General features: G+C 47.5%; 2 protein-coding genes and 1 long non-coding RNA gene across 4 annotated transcripts in view; 2 read left to right on the forward strand and 1 right to left on the reverse strand.

Moving 5' to 3' along the window:
* Nucleotides 1–5,198, forward strand: part of NUP160 (nucleoporin 160) — a 66,236-nt gene extending 61,038 nt beyond the window's left edge. Inside the window, exons 35-36 of the mRNA XM_032165928.2 lie at nt 2,576–2,680; nt 4,133–5,198. Coding sequence (XP_032021819.1) covers nt 2,576–2,680; nt 4,133–4,222 — 195 coding nt within the window. The 3' untranslated portion in view covers nt 4,223–5,198. The remainder of the gene's footprint in view (nt 1–2,575; nt 2,681–4,132) is intronic.
* Nucleotides 5,199–6,674: 1,476 nt separating this feature from the next.
* LOC131384666 (uncharacterized) lies at nt 6,675–16,135 on the reverse strand. Its single transcript, XR_009215762.1, has 3 exons — nt 15,997–16,135; nt 11,003–11,121; nt 6,675–6,884 (listed from the first exon to the last, which is right to left on the reverse strand). It is a non-coding gene; the product is annotated as an uncharacterized LOC131384666 (long non-coding RNA).
* A 244-nt stretch (nt 16,136–16,379) lies between these two features.
* FNBP4 (formin binding protein 4) overlaps nt 16,380–17,472 on the forward strand; it is a 41,940-nt gene continuing 40,847 nt past the window's right edge. Inside the window, exon 1 of one of the 2 annotated variants that reach the window (XM_032165930.2) lies at nt 16,380–16,756. In XM_032165930.2, the coding sequence (XP_032021821.1) occupies nt 16,426–16,756 (331 nt within the window). In that variant the 5' untranslated portion in view covers nt 16,380–16,425. The remainder of the gene's footprint in view (nt 16,757–17,472) is intronic. The other variant, XM_032165929.2, reaches the window with a different exon arrangement.

Here is a 17,472-nt window from a genome sequence, read left to right on the forward strand (position 1 = left end):
TCGTTTGAAAGTGATGAACATTTATGAGAAACCATACTTTAAAATACTCATGGCCGGGCACAGTGACTCATGCCTATAATCCCAGCACTTTGGGAGGCCGAGGCGGACAGATCACCTGAGGTGAGGAGTTCGAAACCAGCCTGACCAACATGGTGAAGCCCCGTCTCTACTAAAAATATAAAAATTAGCCAGATGCGGTGGCATGCACCTGTAATCCCAGCTACTCGGAATGCTGAGGCAGGAGAATCGCTTGAACCTGGGAGGCAGAGGTTGCAGTGAGCCAAGATCATGCCACTGCACTCCAGCCTGGGCAACAGAGCGAGCCTCCATCTCAAAAATAAATAAATAATTAATAAATAAATAAAATACTCATACAACCATTCAGTTTTTCACTTGCAGTACAGTATTCAATAAATTACACAAGATATTCAAAAAGTAGGCTTTCTGTTAGATGATTTTGCCCAACTTTATAGATTAACGTTAAGTGTCCTGAGCATGGTTAAGTAGGCTAGGCTAAGCCGTGATGTTCATTAGGTTAGGTGTATTATATGTATTTTCAACCTATGATATTTTCAACTGATAGTGGGTTTATTGGAAAACAAACCCACCATAAGTTGAGGAACATATATCTATCTATCTATCTATCTATCTATCTATCTATCTATCTATCTATCTATATATATACACACACACACACACACACACACACACACATATACACACATACCAAGTCTTGCTCTGTCGCCCAAGCTGGAGTGCAGTGATGCAGCCTCCGCCTACTCCCTCACTGCAGCCTCCGCCTCCTGGGTTCAAGTGATTCTCCTGCCTCAGCTTCCTGAGTAGCTGGGATTACAGGCACCCGCCACCACATCCAGCTAATTTTTTAATATTTTTAGTAGAGATGGGGCTTCACCATGTTGGCCAGGCTGGTCTCGGAACTCCTAACCTCAAGTGATCCACCCGCCTCGGCCTCCCAAAGTGCTGGGATTACCCCTGTGAGCCACCATGCCCGGCCTAGGCATTTCTTTTTATTATCATGCTATGTAAGGTGAGAATCTGAGAGTAAATTGAACTATATATTAGTGTATTTAACCTTTACTATCTGTAGTTATACAACTAAATATTGACACTCTAGGAATCTCTAGTCTCCTGTTTATAAAATAGGAATTTCATCTTTCTTTGTCAAAATAATATGGCATTAGTTAGGGTTCAGTGGAGAGCGGTAAACCAAATGGTATCGTGTGTATCGTGTGTATGCCGGGACTGTGTCAAGCCTCTCTCTACAAGCGTTTTCTTGTTTAATCCTTATAGCAGCCTTATGAAGGAATGTTTTAATTTTCTATTTTTTAACCCATGAGGGAACAGGCTCAGAGGTTATCACAGGCTCATACAGATGGTAAATATAATAGAAGAGCCAGGTCTAAATAGGTGTAGTTAACTATAGCTTCAACCCTCATGAAATCAGCCAGGTGCAATAACTCACACCTGTAATCCTAGCACTTTGAGAGGTCAAGGTGGGAGGATCGTTTAAACCCAGAGGTTCAAGACCAGCCTTGGCAACATAGTGAGAACCTTTATCTACAAAAAATAGAAAAAAATTAGCTGGTTATGGTGGTGTGTGCCTGTAGTCCCAACTCTGTGGGAAGCTGAGGTGGGAGGATCACATGAGCCCTGGAGGTTGAGGGTACAGTGAGCTATGATCATGTCACTACACTCCAGCCTGAGTGACAGAGTGAGACCCTGTCTGAAAAAAAAAAAAGAAAGTTGACATGAAATTTTTTTTTATTTTTTATTTTTTCCAAGACGGAGTCCGCTCTGTCATCCAGGCTTGAGTGCAGTGGCACGATCTCGGCTCACTGTAACCTCTGCCTCCCGGGTTCAAGCAATTCTTCAGCCTCAGCCTCCCGAGTAGCTGGGACTACATGGGCGCCACCATGCCTGGCTAATTTTTGTATTTTAGTAGAGACAGGGTTTCACCATATTGGCCAGGCTGGTCTCGAACTCTTGATCTTGTGATCTACCCGCCTCGGCCTCCCAAAACGCTGGGATTACAGGCCCAGCCGACATGAATTTTTAAATATATTTAATTTAACCGAAAAAATGACAATTTTCCCAAGTGGAGAAAAGAGGGTTCCCATTGTGTGCATGCACATGTATACACACAGTTTCTTGTAGGGGGTGGGGGGTGGGGAGCATTTTATTTGGCCGGGCGCAGTGGCTCACTTTGGGAGTCCAAGGCGGGTGGGTCACTTGAGGCCAGGAGTTCGAGACCAGCCTGGCCAACATGGCGAAACCCCATCTCTACTAAAAATAAACATAAAAAAATAAGCTAGGCATGGTGGTGCACATCTGTAGTCCTGCTACCCAGGAGGCTGAGGCACAAGAATCGCTTGAGCCCAGGAGGCGGAGGTTGCAGTGAGCTGAGATTGTGCCACTGCACTCAGCCTGGGCGACAGAGCAAGACCGTCTCAAAAAAAAAAAAAAAGGGTATTTTATTCTACAGAGTCCTATGAAAGCAACTCAGGAGAAATGATACACTTTGCAGACTGTTTTCAAATAAACATTTTCCTTTTAGTTTCCACTGTCCGCAACAGCCCCAATGGTGTGGCTTCCATACTCCTCTATTGATCAGCTTCTCCAAGCTCTGGGAGAGAACAGTGCCAACAGCCACAACATCGCAGTAAGTCAGCCCTTTCCTGAGACGTCTTCTGTAAGCCCCTGCACTAGCAGTTACACCTTACGGCTTGATCTTCAGTTCTCCGGGATTAGAAAGGGAGGACGAAAGCCTGTTTTTGGCCCTTAACAAACTGCCCAGTCCCTTTATAGATAAGGCAGAGGATTTAAGCAACAGGGTCAAGGAAACATAATGAGGAACCGTGTGCGTGTTAATTATACAGAGACAAATGCAAGCAGTCGGTCCATCCTTCAAAGCTTTTAGTTTGGTAGGGCAGACCCTACAGGGTAAACAGGTACTTGAAATACAGCATGATAGGCCGGGCGCAGTGGCTCATGCCTGTAATCCCAGCACTTTGGAAGGCTGAGACGGGCAGATCACCTGAGAGGTCAGGAGTTCGAGACCAGCTTTGCCAACATGGTGAAACCCCATCTCTACTAAATATACAAAAACTAGCCAGGCATGGTGGCGGGCACCTGTAATCCCAGCTACTTGGGAGGCTGAGGCAGGAGAATCGCTTGAACCCAGGAGGCGGAGGTTCCAGTGAGCCGAGATCGCACCACTGCACTCCAGCCTGGACGGCAGAGTGAGACTCCATTCCCCCACCCTGAAAAAGAAAGAAATACAGTGTAATAAGTTATCACTGTCCTGAGGGAAGTTGGCATATACAACAACATTTCTCAGGAGTCATACGTTCGCTCTGCTTGCCTTAACATAAAAAACAAGTGTTTCCTTGAGTCATTATAGTGATGGCTTATTTTACCAGTGAGATAGAGTGCCTCCTGAGCCTATCTAAAATATTATTTCTGTATTTCACTTGGCAGCTAATAACTAGTTATATCAGATGCAGCATCTCTGGTTCTGAGAAAAGAGTTAGTGATCCTTTTATTAGAAATACTGGTATGGGCCGGGCGCGGTGGCTCACGCCTGTAATCGCAGCACTTTGGGAGGCCAAGGCGGGTGGATCACGAGGTCAGGAGATCGAGACCATCCTGGATAACACGGTGAAACCCTGTCTCTACTAAAAATACAAAAAAATTAGCCGGGCGTGGTGGCGGGCACCTGTAGTCCCAGCTACTCGGGAGGCTGAGGCAGGAGAATGGCGTGAACTCGGGAGGCAGAGTTTGCAGTGAGCTGAGATTGCGCCACTGCACTCCAGCCTGGGCGACAGAGTGAGACTCCGTCTCAAAAAAAAAGAAAAAAGAAATACTGGTATGATTTCTATACTTAGAAAATTCATTCAGAAAATGAGACTGAAATGTTGTATGTAACAGAGAGGCCTAGTTTTATCAGTAGAGTCACAGAGGAGACTCCTATAACAAATGGTGATTTTATGAAGCAGAGTGGCTAACATCTTTATAAGGTGGAATCTACTTGGTGAAGTCAAAGTTATTAATAGCTTCAATATTTTTCCATTGTTGAGCTGTTATGTAATGTTTTCCTTCTTTTCTCTTACAGCTGTCTCAGAAAATACTTGACAAATTGGAGGACTACCAGCAAAAAGTTGATAAGGCAACACGGGATTTATTATATCGTCGGACCTTGTGATCCAGATTGTCACCTACCGCTTGGTGCCTCTTAGGGCTTAAGACTACCCTACAGGAACCCTGTACTCAAGGCCGATTTTTGTAACTGTAAATGATGTGTACAGCATTCAAGTCTGCATTCTGCACAAGATAAGAGGGCGGAAGAGTCAGAGGACCCTGTGCTTGCTGGTGGTGCTAACACAATTTCTGGTGTTCAACCTCGGTCTCAAATAGCTGCTTTTGTATATGATTCACAAGCTTTTTTAGAGTTTATATTTTTTTAAACTACCGAAGATATTCATTATCTGCAAATTAAGACCCACCTTCACTTTCCAAAATAGCTGAGGGTTGTTGGCTTGTTGTAGCTGACCACCAAAAGCAGTCACTGCAAATCTTTTAATTCTTCCCTATCACCTTTTGTATTTTAATACAATTATTTTGGTCCAGAACTGACAGGTATTTTCTGTATTGTACACAAAGCTAATAATTTTGCATACTCTTTTATTTATTTTGGAGGTTTTGTATGATCTTCAATCAAGTATTAAATAATTTGCCTAGATTAAGCCTAAAATGATGACCAGCTAATTAAAGAAGATATTTTGAATCTGGTTCTGAGCTAAAGTTGAGTAAATTCTTAGCTAAGAAAAAATTGGAAATTCATCATCTATATTAGCAACAGATTCTCAGAGTAAATTGTTAACTTCTATGATTTATGATAATCAAGCTGGACTTGATCATACAAGTTAGTCTCATAATGTATTGGACCAAAATGTAAACGTCATTGGTCAGATTCAGAAGCATTCATGCTCACAAGTTTTGGGAAAGTGAAAAATAATAAAATCATCTTGGATTTTATTCTGTATATTAAAATTTATCTTTTAAGGAAACAATTTGTATACTACTTGCTTGTATAGCCTTTTGACCCTTCTTGAGTTTTTCATAAGCCTTTAACTTTTATACTTTCAATACCATATTTACATTATATACTTTAATTAACAGTGTGAGTTTCTCTGTGGTACTGTTGTTGGTAGATACTGAGGTGTGTGTTTCTTTTTTTCATTTTAGCTCTATTATGATTAATATGAGGCATTTGGTGCAATTAGGGACTGGGAGAGCCCCTGTCCTCCCAGCTCTCTAAACCTGTGGCTTTCAATGACAGTAAGAAAGACATTTTGACCTACATACACATATATAACCAAAAGAAAAGTTTCACAAAATTTGTATCCTCACCTACTGTGTACTCTGATGTTTTCATGAGTGACTAATGGATCATAAGCCATAGTATGAAAACATCAAGGGCCAGGCGTGGTGGCTAACTCCTATCATCTCAGCACTTTGGGAAGCTGAGGCAGGCGGATCACTTGAGATCAGGAGTTCAAGACCAACATGGCAAAACCACATCTTTCAAAAAAAAAAGATTAGCTGGTCGCAGTGGTGCATACCTGTAGTCCCAGCTACTAGAGGGGCTGAGGTGGAAAGATGGCTTGAGTCTGGGAGGTAGAGGTTGCAGTGAGCCTTGAGCATGCCACTGCACTCCAGCCTGGGCGACAATGAGAGCAAACCCTATTGTAGCCATCTCTGGAGGGCAAGAAGTAGTGAGACACTAGCCCTATTCCAGAAACCCCCACTCCCCCCATTTGTGTTGCTGATCAATGCAGTGGTTTCCATGGTGGCAGTTCACAGATGCTGACCAGCTTTTCCTGTGCTTGTTGTTTAGGTTCAAGGCCTAGAACCCATGCTCAACCCAGCCCAACTCTTCTGTCCATTGTCTTCTACCCTCCTCATTTTGAATCCCAACCAGAACAGAGCATGCCCCCATCCTTCCACTTCACTTTTCTCACAGCTTTGAGTCTGCTTTTTTTTTTTTTTTCAGACGGAGTTTCACTCTTGTTACCCCTGCTGGAGTGCAGTGGTGTGATCTCCACTCACCGCACCTTCCGCCTCCCGGGTTCAAGTGATTCTCTGCCTCAGCCTCCCGAGGAGCTGGGATTACAGGCATGCACCACCACGCCGGGCTAATTTTGTATTTTTAGTAGAGACAAGGTTTTTCCATGTTGGGCAGGCTGGTCTTGAACTGCCCACCTCAGTCTCCCAAAGTGCTGGGATTATAGGGGAATTGCAACAGAGAAAGTAATTCATGGCTGGGCACAGTGACTCACACCTGTAGTCCCAGCACTTTGGGAGGCCAAGGCGGGCAGATCACGAGGTCAGGAGTTTGAGACTAGCTTGACCAACATGGTGAAATCCCATCTTTACTAAAAAAAAAAAATGCAAAAATTAGCCAGGTGTGGTGGCGTGTACCTGTAATCCCAGCTACTTAGGAGGCTGAGGCAGAAGAATCGCTTGAACCTGGGAGGCAGAGGTTGCAGTGAGCCGAGATCACGCCATTGCACTCCAGCATGGGCAACAAGAGTGAAATTCTGTCTCAAAAAAAAAAAAAAAAGAGTAATTCACGCAGAGTCAGCTGTGCGGGAGACGAGTTTTATTATTACTCAAATCAGTTTCCCCTAAAACTCAGGGATCAGAGTTTTTAAGGATAATTTGGTGGGTAGGGGGCCAGTAAATCAGGAGCGCTGATTGGTTGGCTTGGGGATGAACTCACAGGGAGTCGAAGCTGTTCTCTTCTCCTGAGTCAATTCCTGGGTGGGGGCACAGAACTGGTTGGCAGGTCCAGGTGGGGCCATCTGGTTGTGAGAAATGAAAAACCTGAAAAGACATCTCAAAAGGCCCATCTTAGGTTCACAATAGTGATGTTACCTTCAAGAATAATTAGGAAAGTTGCAAATCTTATGGCCTCCAGAATAATGGCTGGTAATATTTAGAAATCCAGCCCCTCTCATCTTGACTTTGTGGCTGGTGGCCTTTCATTTGTTTTAACAGTTTAGCTTTTTGGGAAGGACCGTTACATAAACTATACACTAAATTCCTTCTCAAAGGTAGTTTGGCCTATGCCTAGGAATGAATGAACAAGGAGAGTTTAGAGGTTAGAAGCACGATAGGGTCAGTTAGGTCTGACACCTTTCACTGTCATAATTTTCTGAGTTATGATTTTTGCAAAGAGTTGCATGACCAGTCTAGCCTGAAAATGCATTTTATACCATTTTTTCTCTTATTTCCCTAGTTTCAATATGTAACCTTGAAGCTTACTGCAGAAATCTTTTTTTCTTCTCCTTAGTCTTAAAATACTTGCCTTGAAATGTACTTTCTTTGAAATATCATATTCCTCCCTTTCTCACCATACACTCCATTATACCATGCACATTTATTTAACTGCATGCTTGTATCTAATTATGTGCTTACCCAGGGGCTAATCTCGAGACAGACCAAGCATGGAGACCCAGCTGCAAAAATCCAGAGATTACCTCGAGGTAGTTAGTCTACAATACCACCCGGCCATTGTTGAGATGACACCAGTGCCTGCACTCCAGGTGACAGACCCAAGATAGCCACAACAAGACACATGGACCTTGTACTCAGCACAGCTCCTGCATGCCACCAATATCGTTTCCCTTTTTAAACCCTTGCATTCTCCCCAGAAATTTGAAGTGGTTGCTTTGGATGTGAATCTAGCCACTTTCCTATTGCTAGTTTTGGTAAATTTCCACCATACCTTGCCCTTGTTTCGGGGCTCTCCAAGTGGCGAGCCACCAGACCTGCACTCACATAAGTATGGTTACTACAGTTAATCATACTGTATTGTACGCTTGAAATTTGCTAAGATAATATATTTTAAGGCTTCTCACCATACACAAACAGGTAACTATATGAGGTGCTGGATATGTTAATTGACTTTGTCAAAAGACAAATTGCAACAGATTTAGTTTAAAGATTTTTTTTTCTAGATGGAGTCTCGCTCTGTCACCCAGGCTGGATGGGAGTGGCACAATCTCGGCTCACTGCAACCTCCGCCTCCCGGGTTTAAGCAATTCTCCTGCCTCAGCCTCCCAGGTAGCTGGGACTACAGGTGCACACCACCATGCTCGGCTAATTTTTGTATTCTTAGTAGAGATGGGGTTTCGCCATGTTGACCAAGCTGGTCTCGAACTCTTGACCTCATGATCCACCCACCTCAGCCTCCCAAAGTGCTGGGACTATAGGCATGAGCCACTGTGCCCAGCCTAAAGATCTTTTTTTTTTTTTTTTTTTTGAGACGGAGTCTTGCTCTGTCGCCCAGGCTGGAGTGCAGTGGCACAATCTCGGCTCACTGCAAGCTCCGCCTCCCGGGTTCACGCCATTCTCCTGCCTCAGCCTCTCCGAGTAGCTGGGACTACAGGCGCCCGCCACCACGCCCGGCTAATTTTTTGTATTTTTAATAGAGACGGGGTTTCACCGTGGTCTCGATCTCCTGACCTCGTGATCCGCCCGCCTCGGCCTCCCAAAGTGCTGGGATTAGAAGCGTGAGCCACCGCGCCCGGCCCTAAAGATCTTAATTAGCTTTTATTTATCACTTGTGTGAATTGGGCAACACTTCCTTCCATAAAATAGAATGAGTGTTCCAACAAGCTAAACAGAGGACAGAAACAGCCTAAGGAAAGCAGGAAACAACAAAACACAGCTTGGTGGCTTCCTTTTTTAATTTAGACAGGGTCTTGTTCTCACACCCCAGATGGACTGCAGTGGCACAATCACGGCTCACTACAGCCTGGACCTCCAGGGCTCAGTTGATTCTCCTGCCTCAGCCTTCAGAGTAGCTGGGACTACAGGCAAATTTTTATATTTTGGCCGGGCGCGGTGGCTCACACCTGTAATCCCAGCACTTTGGGAGGACAAGGCAGGTGGATCACGAGGTCAGGAGATGGAGACCTTCCTGGCTAACATGGTGAAACCCCGTCTCTACTAAACTGGTGGCAGGCCTGTATTCCACTATCGGAGGCTGAGGCAGGGAATGCTGAACCGGAGGAGTTGCAGTGAGGCTTCCATGATCCAGGCACTCACCTGGAGACAGGAGAATCTCTCATTTTATTATTTTTTGTAGAGATGGAGTTTTGCCATGTTACCCAGGCTGGAGATGGTTTCAAAGTTACTTTCCTTGTAAAGGTTAAGACAGAGGGGATTTCCTTATCATGCTGACTAAAGCTGGCCTGTTTGAGGACTTGGCTATTATCTCTGTCTCCTGATTTCCCAGATGGTGACATAAACAACTTCATTTCTTTTTTTTAATAGAGATGGGGTCTTGCTATGTTGCCCAGGCTGGTCTTGAAATCCTGGACTCAAGTGATCCTCCCACTTCAGCCTCCCAAAGTGCTGGGATTACAGGCATGAGCCATCATGTCCAGCCAAACAACTTCTTTAATTTAATGATATGAGCTCTAGCATGAGTAACTCCATTTGGGTATGGCCTGTTGGGGCCTAGTACAGGAGCTCAGTCCAAAATAACGGACTCCTATACTATTTTTTTTTTTTTTTTGAGACAGAGTTTTGCTCTTGTCACCTAGGCTGGAGTGCAATGGCACGATCTCAGTTCACTGCAATCTCCACCCCCCAGGTTCAAGCGAGTCTCCTGCCTCAGCTTCCTGAGTACCTGAGATTACAGCCACATGCCAACACGCCCGGCTACTTTTTGTATTTTTAGTAGAGATGGGGTTTCACCATGTTGGTCACGCTGGTCTTGAACTCTGGCCCTCAGGTGATCCACCTGCCTCAGCTTCCCAAAGTGCTGGGATTACAGGCATGAGCCACCGCACCCAGCCTTGCCTCCTATAAATTTCTTTCTTTCTTTTTTTTTTTTAAGACGGAGTCTTGCTCTGTTACCAGGCTGGAGTGCAATGGCACCATCTCGGCTCACTGCAACCTCTGCCTCCTGGGTTCAAGTGATTCTCCTGCGTCAGCCTCCGGAGAGTAGCTGGGACTACAGGCACATGCCACCACACCCAACTAATTTTTGTATTTTTAGTAGAGACAGGGCTTCACCATGTTGGCCAGGATGGTCTCGATCTCTTGACCTTGTGATCTGCCCACCTCGGCGTCCCAAAGTGCTGGGATTACAGGCATGAGCCACCGTGCCCGTCCAACCTCCTATAAATTTTATTTAATGACTGATTGTGATAATCATTTCACTATGTATATGTACATTAAATCATCACATTATATACCTTAAATATATACAATTTTTATCAATTATGCCTCAATAAAGCTAGGGAAAAAAGCCAATGGTTATCAACTCTGGCTAAGCATTAGAATAATCTAAGGAGCTTTTTAAAAAAGCAAGCTGGTTGCAGTTCATCACAACTATAATCCCAGCACTTTGGGAGGCTAAGGTGGATGGCTTGAGGCCAAGAGTTTGAGTCTATCCTGGGAAACAAGACAAGACCCTATCTTTACTTAAAAATAAACTGGCAGCCGGGCACGGTAGCTCGTGGCTGTAATCGCAGCACTTTGGGGAGGCCTAGGCAGGTGGATCACCTGAGGTTCAGGAGTTTGAGACCAGCCATGGCCAACATGGTGAAACCCCATCTCTACTAAAAATACAAAAATTAGCCAGGCGTGATGGCACACACCTGTAATCCCAGCTACTTGGGAGGCTGAGGCAGGAGAATCGCTTGAACCCAGGAGGCAGAGGTTGCAGTGAGCTGAGATCGCACCATTGCACTCCAGCCTGGGCGACAAGAAGGAAACCCCATCTCAAAATAAATACATACATCAGCTGGCAAAGTGCAATGGCTCATGCTTGTGATCCCAATGCTTTGGGAGACCGAGATGGGCAGACGGCTTGAACCCAGAAGTTCCAGACCAGCACAGACAACATGGCAAAACCCTATCTCTACCAAAAATTTAAAAATTAGCTGGGATTGGTGGCACGCACCTGTAGTCTCAGCGACTTGGGAGGCTGAGGTGGGATGATCCCTTAAGCCTCAAGAGGAAAAGGCTGCAGTGAGCCATGATCACGCCATTGTACTCCAGCCTGGGCAACACAGCAAGACCCTGTTTCAAAAATAAATAATTACATTAAAATAAAGCACATTGAAATAGGTCATGCACTCCCACCCCACTCCAACTGATTCCGATTTTTATATCGCTTTAATGCCCTCCAGATGGTTGAGAACCCTTGGTATAAGCATAAACAACCATCACCTCCAGAAATGTATGCTTCCCCCAAAGAAAACAGCCTTTCACATTTCTATACATTTAGGTTTAGCTCATAATCTCAACTTAGTTCCAGCCAGTTGTATAATATTACCTGCACTTTTGTATAGAAAAAAGGATCATTCATAGTAATAGCTGCTCTCAGGTACAACTAATTGGGGCCAGTGTTGCAGGCGGTAAAGGAACTTACCAAGACAGTCATAGGTAAACAAGGGCAGATAGTATAAACATACATCGCAAGGATGCAACAGGTAGGCACTAAGAGAGGAGCTGACTACAATGGGGATTTTACAGAATGGTGCTCACGCTGGAGAGGGCTGCACGCAGTATTGATGATGCCAAGGTTGCAGTGAGCTAACTTGCCTTGTTCTATCAGCCAAGGTTCTGGTGATAAATTGGGCATAGGAAGACTGTGAGTTACTTGCACAGGAGGACTGTATATCCTGGATCATGAAGAAAGGCAGACTTAGAGCTTATCTACTTTTTCCTTTTGTTCTCCCCTACTCCTGCCAGCCTGACTCCTTTTCCCTTATTAGGAACTCCACAGGTACTAGTGTTTATTTTCTTCCAGGTGCAATGCAAAGGTCTTAAAACTATGATACAGGCTGGGCGTGGTGGCTTACGCCTGTAATCCCAGCACTTTGGGAGGCCAAGGCGGGTGGATCACCTGAGGTCAGGAGTTTCAGACCAACCTGGCCAACATGGTGAAACTCCATCTCTACTAAACATACAAAAATTAGCCGGACGTGGTGGCACGCACCTGCAGTCCCAGCTACTCAGGAGGCTAAGGCAGGAGAATCACTTGAACCTGGGAGGTGGAGGTTGCAGTGAGCTGACATCACGCCACTGCACTCCAGCCTGGCAACAGAGCAAGACTCTGTCTCAAAAAACAAAAAAAACTATGATACAATTCAAATTTCACAACAACCCTATGGATCTATGGATACTGGCACTAATGTATTTTGTGGTTGCAGAAACAAGTTTAGGCATGTTAAGAAATTTGTCGAGCCGGGCGCGGTGGCTCACGCTTGTAATCCCAGCACTTTGGGAGGCCGAGGCGGGCGGATCACGAGGTCAGGAGATCGAGACCACGGTGAAACCCCGTCTCTACTAAAAATACAAAAAATTAGCCGGGCGTGGTGGCGGGCGCCTGTAGTCCCAGCTACTTGGAGAGGCTGAGGCAGGAGAATGGCGTGAACCCGGGAGGCGGAGCTTGCAGTAAGCCGAGATTGCGCCACTGCACTCCAGGCTGGGCGACAGAGCGAGACTCCGTCTCAAAAAAAAAAAAAGAAATTTGTCTAAGCCTTCATATCTGGAAGGTACTCAAGAAAAGTTTTCAATCCAGATGTTGGCTCAAAGTTCCTATAAAAAACTCCTTATTTTACTGTGTCTTTCCTCATTAAATAAATTAGAAAATTGCTAAAAGCTTTTTTTTTTTTTTTTGAGACAGAGTCTCACTCTATTGCCCAGGCTGGAGTGCAGTGGCGTGATCTTGGTTCATTGCAAACTCTGCCTCCCAGGTTCACGCCATTCTCCTGCCTCAGCCTCCCCAGTAGCTGGGACTACAGGCGCCCGCCACCGCACCCGGCTAATTTTTTGTATTTTTTTTTTAGTAGAGACGGGGTTTCACTGTGTTAGCCAGGGTGGTCTCCGTCTCCTGACCTTGTGATCCACCCACCTCGGCCTCCCAAAGTACTGGCATTACAGGTGTGAGCCACCGCGCCAGGCCTCCTAACAGCTTTAAAACAGCAAATTCTTGGCCGAGCGCAGTGGCTCAGGCCTGTAATCGCAGCACTTTGGGAGGCCAAGGCAGGTGGATCACGAGATCAGGAGATCGAGACCATCCTGGCTAACACAGTGAAACCCCGTCTCTACTAAAAATACAAAAAAATTAGCGGGGTGTGGTGGTGGGCACCTGTAGTCCCAGCTACTCGGGAGACTGAGGCAGGAGAATGGCGTGAACCCGGGAGGCAGAGCTTGCAGTGAGCCGAGATCGCGCCACTGCACTCTAGCCTGGGTGACAGAGCGAGACTCCGTCTCAAAACAAAAAAACAAAAAACAAAAAAAAACCCAGCAAATTCTTCGGGCCAGGCACGGTGGCTCACGCCTGTAATCGTAGCACTCTTGGAAGCCGAGGCAGGTGGATCACCTGAGGTCAGGAGTTTGAGACCATCCTGGCCAACACGGTGAAACCCCGTCTACTAAAAATGCAAAAAATTAGTAGGGGGTGGTGGCGGGTGCCTGTAATTCCAGCTACTGGGGAGGCTGAGGGAGGAGAATCGCTTGAACCCGGGAGGCGTTAAGTTGCAGTGAGCTGAGACCGTGCCATTGCACTCCAGCCTGGGTGACAAGAACAAAACTCCCTCTAAAAAAAAAAAGATTAGGCCAGGCACTGTGGCTCACACCTGTAATCCCAGCACTTTGGGAGGCTGAGGCAGGCAGATCACTTGAGGTCAGGAGTTCAAGACCAGCCCGGCCAACATGGTGAAACCTCGTCTCTACTAAAAATACAAAAATTAGTGGGGGTGATAGCATGCACCTGTAGTCCCAGCTACTCGGGAGGCTGAGGTGGAAGAATCGCTTGAACCCAGGAGGTGGAGGTTGCAGTGAGCCTGTAGCAGGAGGAGCCGCACACAAAACTCCTCAGACACCAAGTTAAAAAAGGAAGGGGTTTATTCAGCCGGGGGCATCAGCAAGACTCCTGTCTCAAGAGCCCAGCTCCCCGAGTGAGCAATTCCTGTCCCTTTTAAGGGCTGACAACTCTAAGGTGGTGCGCATGAGAGGGTTCATGACCGACTGAGCAAGCAGGAGTTACGTGACTGGGGGCTGCATGCACTGGTAATTAGATCGGAACAAAACAGGATAGGGATTTTCGCAGTGCTTTTCTATACGATGTCTGTAATCTATAGATAACATAACCGATTAGGTCAGGGGTCAATCTTTAACTACTAGGCCCAGGGTGTGGTGCCAGGCTGTCTGCCTGTGGATTTCATTTCTGCCTTTTAGTTTTTACTTTTTCTTTCTTTGGAGGCAGAAATTGGGCATAAGACAATATGAGGGGTGGTCTCCTCCCTTAAGCCAAGATCGTGCCACTGCCCTCCAACCTGGGCGACTCTGTATACAAAATAAAAATCTGTAATGTCAGCACTTTGGGAGGCCGAGGCAGACAGATCATGAGGTCAGGAGATCTAGACCAGCCTGGCCAATATGGTGAAACCTCGTCTCTACTAAGATACAAAAAATTAGCCAGGCAAGGTGGTGCGTGCCTGTAGTCCCAGCTACTCAGGAGGCTGAGGCAGGGGAATCACTTGAACCTGGGAGGCAGAGATTGCAGTGAGCCAAGATCGTGCCACCGCACTCCAGCCTGGCGACAGAGCAAAACTCTCTCAAAAATAAATAAATTAAAATTAAAATTAAAATTAAAAAATTAGGCCGGGCATGGTGGCTCACGCCTGTAATCCCAGCACTTTGGGAGGCCGAGGTGGGTGGATCACCTGAGGTCAGGAGTTCAAGACTAGCCTGACCAACATGGCAAAACCCTGTCTCAAACTAAAAATACAAAAATTACCAGGCGTGGTGGTGGGCGCCTGTTATCTCAACTGCTGGGGAGGCTGAGGCAGGAGAGTCGCTTGGTCCCGGAGGGCAGAGGCTGCAGTGAGTCGAGATCGCGCCATTGCACTCCAGCCTGGGCAACAGAGCGAGACACCGTCTCAAAAAAAACAAAAAAAAAATGGCTTTAGACCAGGAGTTTGAGGCTGCAGTGGGCTATAATCATGCCACGTTACTCCAACCTGGATGACAGAGCAAGACACTTTTAAAAATAAAATTAGAAATAATCATTTTAAAAGAGAATCCAATGCAATTCTACGCGTAAAGTGCTTGGTGACTGACACATAGAGCTCAGTAAGTATTACATATTTTTAGTGGGAACTGAGCTGCTGCGGACATAACAATAAATACCACTCGCATTCCTTAGTTTAGAGGGGAGACATGTCAACAGGATGTCAAGTGCCAGGGAGAGGCTGGGCAGGAGAGGTCACCCCTGCACTGCGTCTGCATTGCGCCCTGATGAAAGAATAAAAGACTTTCATCATGTGATGCAGTAATTATTCCAGCCAGTGCAAAGGAAAAGTGAGGGAGGTGGTGCTCCAAGTGGCGGGCTCCAGAGGTAGAGGAGACGGGAGAGGGGGCAGTGTTAAAGCAAGGGTACGTACATTCAAGCATGTTGACCATAGTGGTACAAAACTGGTAAGGTTCCTGTATCCCATCCCAACAATTTTAGGCTTTTTCCTTGTAGGTAGTGGAATATCTCGTGATCTTTCCCAGCTAATAAGCGAGAAAATGAGACATCTATTTGTGTGCTGTAGGAAATTACAAAAGCGTAAAAGACCCACTGTCCCATTTAATGTTCAATGCTATACCCAGCGTAAGCCACAATAATCAGGGCGAAACGTGGGGAAGGGCTCGGAAAACAGCACAGCTTTCTTTTTTCTCTTTTTTTGCGACAGTCTCACTCTGTGGCCCGGGGTGGGGTGCAGTGGCGCGATCTCGGCTCACTGTGACCTCTGCCGCCCGGTTCACGCGATTCGCCTGCCTCAGTCTCCCGACTAGCTAGGATTACAGGCGCCTGCCACAGAGCCCGACTACTTTTTTTGTATTTTTAGTAGAGACGGGGTTTCACCATCTTGGACAAGCTGGTCTTGAACTCCTGACCTCGTGATCCACCCGCCTCGGCCTCCCAAAGTGTTGAGATTACAGGCGTGAGCGCGCTCGGCCCAGCAGCACAGCTTTCCAGAAGACAGACAACATGGAACACTCGGCCGAGAACAGCCACAAGATGGAGGACAAGCGGATAGAGACAAGGCTTGGGGGAAGCGCACGGGTGGCACCCGACGGAAGTGGGGAAGTCGTTCTAATTCAGGCCCTACCGCACTATTGGCTGGACTCTCACCCTTTTTCCTTTTCCATTGGCCACCGGTCCCTTCTCTGGGTCAGAACAGCCAATCGCCTAGCGCGGTTGGAAAGCCCCGCCCTTTCTCCTGGTGAGGAGGAGCCAGGAGAGCCGAAGGGCCCGGGGCGCTTGCGCAAGCGCGCGCTCCGCCGGTTGAAAGCGGATCCGGGCTGGAGGCGGCGTCGCGGTGCATGAATATTGATTACGCGTCGCAGCGCCCAGCGCCCAGCGCCCAGCGCCCGCCCCTCTCGGCCTCCCGACGCTCGCTGCTCGCGCTTGGGGTCGCGATGGGGAAGAAGTCCCGGGCGGTACCCGGCCGTAGGCCCATCCTGCAGCTCTCTCCGCCGGGTCCTCGGGGCAGCACGCCGGGCCGGGACCCGGAGCCGGAACCCGACACCGAGCCGGACTCCACCGCGGCGGTCCCCAGCCAGCCCGCCCCGTCGGCGGCGACGACGGCCACCACCACCACCGCCGCGGTGACTGCCGCCGCGGCCTCGGACGAGTCGCCTTCAGAAGGCAAGGGTGCGCCGGGGGACCTGAACTCGAGCTCGGGGCTTGCGGCCTGGGCTCCTCACGGCGCCTGGCCAGACCCGGCGAGGGGCTCGGGCGAGGTCGGCTTCCGAGGCCCTGCCTGCCGCGGGCCTGCAGGCGGAGCGGCCCTGGGCTCCGGGCCGCAGAAGGGCCAGGCCGAGTTCTGCGCCCTCGGCCCGGGCCAAGCCCGAGGCGCTATCTGTGATGCAGGGCTCGCCCCAGGAACGTTTGAAATATGACCGAAGTTCGGGCACCCTGAGTCTCCCAGGCGCCCCGGGTCGGTGTTGGGTCATGCAGAGGGTGGATGTGAGGATGAGTTTCCGCGTGCGCGGCCTTGTGACTGTGGACCAGGCCTTTCCACACGTCATCTGCCTCCTTTCGGTTCTGTCGAAACGGGGATAGAGACGTTTAGAAAAAGCTCTTGATATTCCAGCCAGTAAGCATCCCCACACTAGCGGAACTCCTGGAGAAATGGAGCTGGTAGCTTCCTATTTGTGTGGTTCTCGCTGGAGTGGTGCTTGGATTAAAAGTGACTCCCGGGGTAGGCGCCGGAGGAGCCCGTTTCAGATGTTCAGACATCACGCTGGGTCGTTAATTGGAAAAAATCCGCAACAGCAGTGTTTGGTGTGTCTTGTAAAGGTCCTATCATAGCCTGGAGAATACTTACTGTTTTTGTATGTATTTGTAAGTATTGCAGATGTAACTTT

The sequence above is a fragment of the Hylobates moloch genome, unplaced genomic scaffold (assembly GCF_009828535.3).
Source record: "Hylobates moloch isolate HMO894 unplaced genomic scaffold, HMol_V3 SCAFFOLD_11, whole genome shotgun sequence".
Classification (NCBI taxonomy): Eukaryota; Metazoa; Chordata; class Mammalia; order Primates; family Hylobatidae; genus Hylobates; species Hylobates moloch.